General features: G+C 36.9%; 1 protein-coding gene across 2 annotated transcripts in view; it reads left to right on the forward strand.

Annotated features, from left to right (window-relative positions):
• The window catches only part of LOC111867658 (sialin), a 35,085-nt gene that overhangs the window by 19,265 nt on the left and 3,354 nt on the right, over nucleotides 1–12,466 (forward strand). For both annotated transcript variants that reach the window (XM_023857687.2, XM_023857688.2), the window contains 6 exons: nucleotides 809–996; nucleotides 5,848–6,081; nucleotides 7,929–8,016; nucleotides 8,619–8,845; nucleotides 10,624–10,773; nucleotides 12,118–12,250. In XM_023857687.2, coding sequence (XP_023713455.1) covers nucleotides 809–996; nucleotides 5,848–6,081; nucleotides 7,929–8,016; nucleotides 8,619–8,845; nucleotides 10,624–10,773; nucleotides 12,118–12,250 — 1,020 coding nt within the window. The remainder of the gene's footprint in view (nucleotides 1–808; nucleotides 997–5,847; nucleotides 6,082–7,928; nucleotides 8,017–8,618; nucleotides 8,846–10,623; nucleotides 10,774–12,117; nucleotides 12,251–12,466) is intronic.

A 12,466-nucleotide genomic window follows, 5' to 3' on the forward strand; every position in this document is an offset into this window, starting at 1 on the left:
GAAGTTTTGGGAAAAGCTAATCGCCTACTTTTTTCTTTGATAGACACGGACCCCATAAAAATGATTCCTCCCACAGTTCTTGGTTGCCGCGGGAACGTCTCTACAGAGTTTTCACTTAGCAATCTGCATTCATGTATTATTTTCCGCGGAAACGTTTACCGGCCGTTCCCTAGCAACGGCCGTCTCCTCTCGTTACACAGTTCTGGCTTTGAGCCCTCATGTCACTATTAACATATGGAAGGAAAAAAGTCTACTTTCATTTTTTCGATTTTAACTAGCGTAAATGTGAAGGCACAATGAAATTTGCATGTGAATTGTCATCTCATGAGATTAGCAAGAGAGGATGAACATGATGGGAATTACATGCCTTGAGTTTGTTATGCGAAACACAGCCCATTGTTTGTTGCTGCAATTGTCCGTGATAGACATTTCTCATAAAAGAATACTATTATCACCTATTGGCTGTGCACTGGGCGATCTAGTTTTGTATGGCGGTGGAGGTGTTGTTATTTTTCCTCCTGAGCAAGCCCCAGAATGGCTCTGGAATTTGCCCAACCAAGTTTCAAATGGAATAAGGAGAGACACTTTTGCGGGCTCTAAAGTGGCACGAAATTGGAGCCACTATACACCTGCGTTTAATGTCGAAATCCAGAATATGTAGAAGTTAATTACATGCCTCCATGTTATGATGTTTAAAATATATGAGTGTTTTTAATGGTACTTTACGTTTTCTTGTGTAACAATACTGGGTGAAGGGTACAATATCTGTAATATGTTTATGTCATTTTGTTGTTTCTCTTCTTTGCAGGTTTCGTGAAGATCCGCTATGTGTTCGCAATACTTGGTTTTATACTAATGGCTATTGTGTATGGGTTGAAGGTCAATCTGAGTGTGGCAATTGTGGGCATGAGGAACCAAACTGCAGAGAAATCTGGTGCAGTGAATATAACTCATTCTGACTGCCCTGATCATGTGCGTGATGCCACAACAGCAAAGGTGAGTTTCCATAAAGGAGTTTTGAAAAAAAAAAAAGTTTGAGAAAGTCATGTACCCAACATGTTTACAAAACCGTTGTCTTCAGTAATGAGAACTCTTTAAACCATAAATATGCAACAACCTGGGTCAGCAAGATTTCAGTAGTCACACTTTGTGAAACAAAATAAACAAACAAGAAAAAGTGTAATGAAAGATCAGTAATATCTTCTTAACAAAGAGTACCTACAAATTTTAAGATTTTCGGCCAATATATATGTCATAAAATAATCTTACTTTAGATCAGTCCACTTTTATTAAATTTGATATTTAGAGTTATTGATAAAATATATTTATCAAAGTAAATTTTAATGATGAATGGATGACGTGGAATACTATTGGCAATGAAAGCTGAAATACATTTTATGTACATAGAAATATATTTATTTCGTTGTTTCCGGTTTATATGTGAGTGTCTTTCCCCATTAAGAACTAAGTGTGACACTTTTGTCTCTTAATGTTGGCCCTAAAATGGATTACCTTGTTAATAATTTATTATTGAAGAATATGCAGTGTTTCTTGCTACCATTCAGTCCAGAACTTTATCTTCTCATCTGCTGTCTGAAAAACATAAAAATTAGAATAAACAAAAGTATAATTTTGCCTGTGGTCTGTATTGGTGTGAAACTTGGTCTCTGACATTAAGGGAGGAATGTAGACTAAGGGTGTTTGAGAACAGGGTGTTAAGAAGTATATTCGAACCAAGGAGAGATAAAGTGACAGGAGGTTGGAAAAAACTGCATAATGAGGAGCTTCATAACTTGTACTCTTCTCCAAGTATAATGAGAATGATCAAGTCAAGGAGGATGAGGTGGGCAGGGAATGTAGCATGAATGGGGGAGAAAAGGAATGCATATGGGATATTGGTGGGAAAGCCAGAAGAAAAGAGATCACTGGGAAGACCAAGGTGTAGGTGGGTGNTGGATTGATTTGGCTCAGGATATGGAGCAGTGGAGGGCTCTTGTGAACACGGTAACGAAACTTCGGGTTCCATAAAATGATGGGAAGTTCTTGAGTAATTGCAGAATTGGCTTCTCAAGAAGGGCTCAGCTCCGTAAGTAAGCAACAGGTGGAATGAGACTTGGCAAGGGAAACCGAAGTACTCGGATGAAACCTGCCCCTGTGCCACTTTGTACGCCACATGACCTGACCTGGGCTCGAACACGGGCCGCCGCTAGGTCTAACCGACGACTGACTGCCTGAGCTATGACACGGTCTTAACTGTTACTAACTTGTATTAATTTGATGTTCAAACAACAGTTTTAATTAGCGTAAATAGATAATTATAGTGAAAATAGGCTTCCCCTAGTATTTTTAAGTGAGGGGGCTGCAGTTTTCCAAAGGGGAAGCTACAGTACTTTCATACAAATTTGAGCTTAATCCATTTAAGGAAACTGTATCAGTCTTCCTACAGTATTCAGTGTATAAGTGTATGAACGTAAAGCTATCCCTGTAACAGGCCGTGGAGGCCCATAAGGTTGTGAGACGTCGAGGCTCCCACATTTTGTAGACAGTCGGTTCACAGATGGCGGTAAGGTTGTCAGCCATACGCACCGGCCGCCCTTTACCCCCAGGAAAATTCCTGATACTCATTTCTGTTAGAGGCTGAGTCGGTCCCAGGGCCATGGTGCAGCTGGAAGGAATAGGTCAATTGAAAAATCCAATGACCTCATCGAGAATCGAACCCACGACCTTGCTGATAGTATAATAGTGCCTCAACGTACTACGCTACCGCGTACCCACCATATTTTTAAGATTTACATCAAACTTTTTTTTTTTACATTTTATGACAAATTTATTTTATAATATGCAATCTAAGTTACAAAATAAAATTATATTGCCTAAAAACACACGTGAAGTCGATTATGTAACTTCAAATGAACATATTNACATTTTTTGTCATTGGTAAGTGCCTGAACGAGCTGCAGTCTGTATGGTTTCAAATGTAGACGTACTGTTAGCACACGCCATACAGTGGATTGAGGGATCGCAAGCTCACGGCTAGCTCGATTTGTTGACTTCCGCGGGCTCCTCTCAAACGCAGCACGATTCTCGCCACTTCTTCCTCTGAGACTCGTGGTCGTCCTGGACTTTTTCCTTTACACAGACACCCACTCTCTTGAAACTGTCGAAACCACCGTCGAATGTTCCTAGGACAGGGCGGATTAATGCCGAATCGCCTTCGAAAAGCACGCTGCACCGTGACAATCGAATTTGTTTTCGCGAACTCGAGAACGCAGAACGCCTTTTGCTGAGGACTCGCCATTCCGAGGGTAAACGAACAACTGAACGTTGCCGGAAGAACGACGCGACTTCAGCGCCCCTGTGGCAGCCATTCACAACTTAGATAACTCCTCTTTCAAATGGTCACTGACTCATTCCATGACGATGCTTGAGAACTGAAGCAATGCGTCATGAAATCGGTTCATTCTTTTTGAATAACCCTGTATATTCATATACAGTATAGTCAATAGAATGTAATGCAGATGGAAACATTTAATGGAAAGTGTGTTCCACCTAGAACTCCTTGTTAGATACAATATGGTAAGTAAAGGGTGGAAAATAGTGTTTCAGAACATGCAGATCAAATAATAATTTTGTTTTGTTTAGACATTATGAACAAAGCCGGTTACTCTGAGAAGATACTTCAATATCCTAGCGGTTTTTCAGATATACGAGGGTAAGTCAATAAGTAAGTTACAAATGGATATGGAACAAACAAATAAAGAGTACTGCTTTGAAAAATGCTTTTATTTCTCAACATAATCTCCCTGTACACTGAGGCACTTGTTCCATCATTTCACAAGCCCCTGAAAACCAGCAGCATAAAATTCTTTGGGCTGCTGTCAGAACCAGGCGGTGACTTCCCTTTCTACAGCTTCATTGTCGGTAAAATGTTTAGCTGAAGATAATGTTTAAGAAGGCCGAACAAATGGAAGTCGCTTGAAGCAAGGTCGGGGCTATAAGGAGGATGCTCGAGGACTTCCCACTTGAAATTTCGCAGCATCTCATTTGTCTTGTCGGCAGTATAGGGACGCGCATTGTCATTCAAGAGCAACATGCCTTTGGTAAGGATTCCTGGTCGCTTCCATTGAATGGCCTTACGAAGTTTCCTGAGGATGTTACAGTAGGAGTCGGCATTTACGGTTTGTCCTTCATGCTGGAATGCGGTGAGCAGTATGCCTTTGTGATCCCAGTCACCGCCTGGTTCCAACAGCAGCCCAAAGAATTTTATTCTGCTTGTTTTCAGGGTCTTGTGAAATGATGGAACAAGTGCCTCAATGTACAGGGAGATTATGTTGAGAAATAAAAGCATTTTTCAAATCAGTACTCATTTGTTTAAGTTCTATGTCCATTTGTAACTTATTGACTTACCTATGTACACATATGAAACCTGAATTTACCAGTCTCATTCCCTACTCATTTTATAAGAAAAAAATTATGATCTAGAAGAACTCAGCGTGATACTCCATCTGTTATGGGATCGAGGTTACAACATTGCCAGTTAGTTATGTAGACAATTATGTCAACATTAGAAGGTTGTTAGATTCTGTCTTCAGCTTACCTCCAGTACTCATATGCCAGTGTGACATTCAAACGTACTTACACATGACTTTTTTTTCTACATAAGATTGCCTATGCAAGGTACAGGGAGGTTCTTACCTTTGTTGGCTGATTCATGGTTGCCAGTGCACCACTGGCTGCAAGGTGCATAGTAATTTTGCCAATGAATCAGCATGCCTTATGGCTGATAACATTTGGAATTAAGGGAAGTTAATAACTTTGTGGACTGATGGCTTTATGTTTCATGGCGATTTGTGAGCATTTGGGCACTTATCAGCACCATTGGCCGTTTGTTCTCAGTTACAATTAGTGAGCAATGTTTTCCATCAGGGTGTTGTATACTTTAGAGTAATGTATATTTTTGTATGACACCTATGTGAAATGCAGATCTGCTAGAAAGTGTCGTTGATAATTTTGATGTAAAGTAAATTTCATATGAAAGAGTTCCCAGCAGACAGACAGTTCACAGTTTGTTAAATAAACTTAGATCCACTTATCTCTTAATGGTCAAGAAACGAAAACATAAGCGGGGAGCGCTTACTGAAGAGAGGTTATGATATAGGATCCAGACTTGAACATAAACATAGAAAATGACTGAAACATCTAGGTCAAGAGACTGGAATTGTCAAAGTCTAGTGCATGAAGGGCAAAACAATTGCTGAGCCTTAGACCCAATGAAACAACAGTAATCCATACCTTGCATCCACACGATCCAGGTAGCAGGGTTAATTTTTGCATTTGGTTTCTACAGCCATTGAAGGTGATATTGATCTGCAGTTGACAGGGACAGCATTTTCAGATCTTTGAATTGTAACTACATAATTCTGAACATTATTGGCCAATAGGCATATTGATTCATTGGCAAAATTCATATGCACCTCACAGCTGGGGGTGCACTGGTTGCTATGAAGCACAGAGCTGTGAACTGGTCAGGAAAGGTAAGAACCTCCTTGTATATTGTACCCTGACTCATAGAGTAGCAGATGGGCTTGAATATTATAGTTGAGGATTTTTTTAATGCAGATGACCTTGAGAAAATTGTTTTTAAAGGAATTTTAGATGAACAGATATAACTAATTATAACCTGAAAAATGAAGCTATTAGCAGTCATACAGCCATATAAATATAGGGTGTTATTCATGAAACATGCAGAATCGTTCTGTTGATGAAAAATGTGAAAACTGTCAATATCATACTTCATGATATTTGCTTCAGGTTCACTGTTCCATTTCTGTCTTCCCTTCATTTCAGGATGGCCCTTTTGAGTGGGGAGAAGAAGTAAAAGGTGTCATCTTAAGCTCATACTTCTTTGGGTATCTGGTGAGCCAAGTGCCTGGTGGACGTGCAGCAGAAGTGTTTAGTGCTAAATGGATTCTGTTTGCTTCAGTAGCTCTAAATATTATCCCTACACTTCTCACACCTCCAGCTGCAATGATACATTGGTCAGTTCTTGTTGTGTTGAGAATAATTGAAGGAGTTGGTGGTGTAAGTAATGCATTAATGTACATTCATTTATTTCCTTTATTTTCCATATATCCATGCACGTAACAAACATAGGATGTGGAAATAGTCCCTTTGAGAATAGATGTGTCAAGATACATACGATGCATGAGTTACATAATTAAAATTGTGCAATTCGTCTGTTCAATCATTCCTCCTCATATTAATAAATGTTTGCATTCTTTTAATATGTGTTTATATTTTTGGTATGGGACAGGCCAAGGTTTTTGGTAACCCCTTCCCCCCAGCTTCAAATACCCATTGGATTCATTTGATTTTAGATATACTTTTTGTTAATTTTACGTCAGCTATGGAAACCTCACAGTGATGGGGTAGCTAAACTTCGAGATAATGTATAGTTCACATTGCAGTACCTATTTAGCAGTAATTATAACTAATTATAGGATCATTTAAAAACAGTATACAGTGGCTTTCCCATCGTTTTTACATCTGAGATCTTTCATATTCTGAGTTGTTGCTGTGACTTTCCTGTATTTTATGGAATATATTGTACAAAGGTCTGAATGGCCCCCAAATCAGAAATAGAAAAGTAGAGAATTACTGTATTTAAATAGAAGGAAGGACTGAAATTTATGATATGTTGCTGTCATTAAGTAACCATTGTTTATAAACACTAGTGGAATTCATGTTGAAAATTTAATGACAAATTTTGATATTTCAAATCCACAGCTACAGTTCCCAGAGATAATATGGGAATATCTTCAATAAAGATGATAGGTGAAACATAACTGTGCTACATGTTTTGACCACATAATTATGTCATCATCAGGCACTTATGAACATAACTCAAATGATTAAATGTTGATTATAATATGGATCCGTATTCTTGCAACTGATGGCTGCTTTGCTAGCAAATATATATTTATATAGTAGGTATATATCTATGATTTAGTATACAATTCCTTATTATGATTATGATTTAAAACATAAAGGTAAGGATAAAATAAAAATATGAAAAATGTTAAAAATATAAATGGCAAAAAAATTAATTGTATATTGTATCTATAACTCAGGTTAGATGCTGTGCTTGGTCACGTGTAGTCTTCAGTTGATGTGTGTTGGTATGCTGGAAGGGGGGGGGGGGTGTTATTTCTCGCTTTTCATGCCGATCATGTATAGTACTGAATGATATAAAATCTGGTTATTTCTTGCACTTCCCACTGTTATCCTAGATAATCATGGAAGCTTAGGCGTTTTAGGAACGTATGTTTGAATGTTGCCCCCTGTTGATGTTTATGTAGTTACACAGACTCTAATTATATGGTCAAAACATGTAGCACAGTTACGTTTGTATTGAATGCATAAGATACATACAAACACCTATTGTCTTTATTGAAAATATTCCCATATTACTTTTTGCGCTGATGGTTGTAATATAAGCAATTAAATATTATGTGTATATACACAACAGGATGCAGTCTATAAAGTTACCAAAGACAACCCTTCCCTTGATCAACTATTTTAAATTATAATTTCATGAAATATGCATGCTGTGAACTTAAATATAGAATAAGCTATTCTCTTATCCACTCACACAGTGGTCTGTGCTACACACATCCCACTGTTGTTTATTACTTCCATCTTCTGTTTCTTTCTCTAATTATTAGTAACTCTGCAACACAACAACAAACCAACAAAAATTATGACAGATGATTACATATAGATATACAAAGATGAAGACGTTTACAATATTTAATTTTCTGTTTCAGTATGAAAATAATTACGTTCAATATGCATAGAAGAAATCTTTGTATTATGAACTCTAAGAAACAAATTTAATTGTGGTTCTAGTGTAAGTATTTTTGTTTCAGGGATTTTCATTTCCTGCATTGCATGTAATGATTTCCAGATGGTCACCGGTTGAGGAACGTAGTCTGATATCTTCAATTGTTTATGCAGGTGAGAATATAAAATTTTGCTCCCTTGTTCTGTTGCCACATGATTTATTTATTATGTTCATGATGACAAGAGTATCAGAAAATTCATCATACATCTTAGTTAAGAATACAGGGGGGTTTGTGTTTATTTCAAGACATTATCCAGAGTCTGCTGAGGATAGTCTTGAAAATCAGTCCTTTCAAAATAGCTTGATTTTATTAATGCTTAATTCTGGATAAAAACTTTATAGCCTAAGATAGTGGTTGTGTATGAAGTATTTGAAAAACCTAAAGGACCATTTCTCATAATAATCTACCAGAACATAGTGCCTCTGTATATTGTTTTTCATTTATCGCTGTTGGGATAATGCCTTGAGATAAATCAGGTTTGTTCAGTTCCTCTCACTGTTACAACATTTCTATATAAGCTAAAAATTATCTTAACTATCATAAATGAAAAATAGGAATAGTAAATAACATAGAACCATACATAAGCTTACATTTTTAATCTGAAGCAGGAGACAGGATGATCCTCTGAAATGCTAGTAACCACTCACCAAAATACACAGTGTCTTAACCCAGAATGCAATCTAAATCTTCAGTTTGTTTGCTACATTTTAACAGGCACCGCAGTTGGTACTGTTCTGTCCCTTCTGTTCACTGGACTTATAGTTCAGTATATTAACTGGGAAGCAGTATTCTACATCATGGGAGGTTTATCCAGCATCTGGTGTGTGCTGTGGTGGTTACTAATGACAGACAGCCCACGAATAAACCCTTACATCTCAGAAGAAGAACGAGATTATATTGCCAGCTCTCTTGGTGAAGATAAAGAAGAAGTAACACAAAAGGTGAATGCCCTATTTTGTTTCCAGGCTTAGCAACAGTGGAGTGTATTCACTAGAAATTTTGAAGGATTATCACCTATCAGTCAGAGGTCAAAACTAATTTGAGCTGTTATATACAGCTGGAACATGTAGCTCTGTTCTTTCCTATTTTGAAGTGTATATCCAATGAAGTCATTACAGCAATTCTCATTTCATTAAATAATGGAATACTTTTAATAAGTATTACATTTAAAAAGATAGAAATAAGTAACTTCAATTATGATTTTATTTTGACTGACTGCTATATTATTGTATTGTACATACATGCATCTTAATGAGTTCTTGGTTAGTTGATTCTTGCAAGATTCATTTAAATCTCTACATACATTATTCAGGTAATTTCAAATATTCCTAAAGCAGATGATGTCAAGTTCACAGACATTTATATGAAGTTCAAACATATAGGATACCATTTGCCTTCTCTCATAAGTAATTTATCAGGGCTGGAGTTTGGAAGTAGATATGAAAATACAGATACAAAGAAAGAATAACTTAATTTCCACTCAGTAGTGCATGAAGTTAAAAGAAATGATTAGAATCATGGAAGATTCACGTGAGTCTCATAATTGTCATGGTGGCAGTGGTATTTTGATGAGGAAACAGTCTCTGGTTATAAATTTATGAAAATCTGTGTTGTCCCTGATATCTGTAGTGTAATGTGTAATCTTGAGAAGATATCATCTGATTTTAGGAAGAAGCTTAAGACCATGGTTATTAAATTTTGTTTCTGTAAGTGACCAACTGGTGATGTGTGTGAGGGATTTTGCTGATTTATGTAAGCAGGATTCAATATATATGATCATCAGTTTACCAGTAGTAAATGTATACATTAAATCCTATACACTGTAAGTCCCTAGAGAGTGAACATGACAGTAAAAACGTTGAGTCCTGGTATGATGCAATGTAATAAGCTTTGGAATGAAACCATAACTACCAAAAACTTATTGAATATTTCAATGTAATGTGATCTCACATATTAATATAATGTCTGCTAGATCTCTGTTCAAGAACTGATAGATTAGTATAGTTAGAACGGCATATAACAAAGACTTCTCAAAATTATATGCATGTAGCCAAATTTTTAAGAGTTCAGGTGGTACTGTGTTATGTTGAGTTTCATAGCATTACAGTATGGTCCTAGGGGATTGGCAAAGAAGACAGTAGCTGTAAGTGGATCAAAAACTGTTTCAGATGTGTGCTGTTAGAACAAGGACATTTCTTGTATCTTTTAAAATAAATAAGAAACATAAACTCTGAGGTTTTCACAATAGCAGTTGTTGAAACTGTGCCTTCTGGGTTGTGACAGCATAGTCTTGTAGGTAGATATCACAGTTTGAGGAACATGTTATTCCTGTCATTAAGGTTAAAGTGTGTAGAATGAAGAATTGACTGGGCTATATTGGTCAGAGTGCAAGGTTTTGATCACTCAGATCTGTGGAGGGGGACAGGAAATAGAACCAAGTTCAGGCAAGTAGTAACAGTGGATAGGAAAATCGGCCTTTTCAGGATCACAGTACAAGTATTATCAATAGTGTTACAAGCCAGAAGATCACAGTCTGAAGAAATACAAAGTTTACAATAGAGGGATTACATTGTCTATGTAGGATAATTAAGGAAATTATAATACAGAACAAAGAAATATATTCAGGATGGCAGGGTTATGTGTATTTTGTGGTGTGAAGTTAAACTAAGGAAATTGTAGAGCTGATTCAAGAATCTTTCTAATATATCATGATTTTCAGAAATCATCAGTGCCATGGAAACATGTGTGGACATCACTTCCCTTCTATGCCATCCTACTGTCTCACATGTTCAGCAATTGTGGATGGTACATGCTCTTAATAGAGACACCCATTTACTATGACCAAGTCCTTAAACTTCCAATATACAAGGTACAGTTTAGTTATACTTTCATGGTATTATTTCTGTACACACATGTGTTAGGATACATTGAATGATAATTAAATCATTTGTTTGTTTTTGAGAAATATTTTTATTGAAACTGTTGTTTTTTAAGTATCAAAAGTTTTTGACCTGCTATAAAAATATTGTTTGTGTGTGTCTGTGGGGGTGGTTGTAAATATGCTTAAGTGCACCTGCTTGCATGGAAATGTGTACGAAAATATTTTAATAATACACACAGGACAAATTGTCGGGTGTAGGAACACCATAAGACAGCCATTAGAGAAAAATGAAATCGCACCCTATTAACTTGTAGTTTTTCATACTACCAGAATGGTGAGCCATACCCCTGAGAATTCTAGGCGTCAGTGAGATTTCAGCTGATTATAAAATGCAGAGGTTACCATGAAAAGCCAGGCTTCAGAAGGTTTTTCTCAAGGCCATATATATATTGTATATACATACACCAATGTAACATGTTTTGTCTCTCAAGATGCCGTTCTGATTGTTAATTGGTTTATTTAACAACCTACAAAACATAACTACAATTAATTATAACACAGTTGAGGGTTTACATGTTTTACAAACCCTAATCATAAATCTCTTCACACTATCTTCAATAGTCTTCACTTATTCACAGTACAACATGGCAACTGCTAGACTTCCATCTGGCTTCAGGATCCTCACTCTTTCACTCCTGATCACACACTCCCCTCACATACTGCTCAGCCGGCTTTTTATACCGTTGCCTGTTACCTCGTGTTAACAGCGGTGTCCCGTGTTATGTCACAGTGGAAAGTGCTGTTATGTCACCGTGGGGGAGGGGGGCGGCATGTTGACTGGCCTGTCACTGTAGCAGCGCCATTGCTGGCGGGGGAGGGGGTGTCCTGCATAGCGCAAATGTGTCACAATATATAAGTATATATATATATACTTTTTTGTAGAAGGGATGTGGAGTTAAATACCTTCGTAAAATTTCTGAGGTGGTACATTGTTTCGTTGTTGACATCATCACTGCTGCTGTTTTGATTTTCATCTGCTGCACTTCCTTACAGTAGCACAGGAGAGAGAAAATTTAATGTTTCAGAATATTTAATTGGCCTGCAGGCTGTTTTTTGAGGTGCAAGGATCTCATTATGGTGACATTAATTGTTGTCTTCTGGGACCATACACAGTGTCATATCCCAGAAGATAGCAGTATTCATAGTTTTTGTTTGTTTTACAATTTAGTTAAGACACTCAAAGCGTGCTTAATTAGGGGGAATGCGTAATCATTGTGCATATATTCGTTACTACATGTAATACTTCAAGTTCAAATATTGTGTATGTTGCAGATTACCATCTATTCTTCATTCCCATTCTTCACACTCTGGCTCTACTCTTTAGCACTAAGTGCATACCAGAGTAAACTAATTAGCAGGAAGGTAATTACTATTACAACAGCCAGAAAAATTTCTACATTTTTAGGTAAGTTCCACTGCCTTACTGGTTCTTAGCTACATATTAATTTATGATGTTGCTCATCAATGTAACCTAGAAATTTATTTCTAAATTTATGCAAAAAAAAATGTGTTGCTTATGTGGGGCCACGAAGTGCATGTACAGTTGTTTGTGTAAGCCCAGGTATAACTAGTGTTTCATCACACATTGATGTTTACATTTAATTGTATTTCTAAGATTGTG

The sequence above is a fragment of the Cryptotermes secundus genome, unplaced genomic scaffold (genome assembly GCF_002891405.2).
Source record: "Cryptotermes secundus unplaced genomic scaffold, Csec_1.0 scaffold931, whole genome shotgun sequence".
Taxonomy (NCBI): domain Eukaryota; kingdom Metazoa; phylum Arthropoda; class Insecta; order Blattodea; family Kalotermitidae; genus Cryptotermes; species Cryptotermes secundus.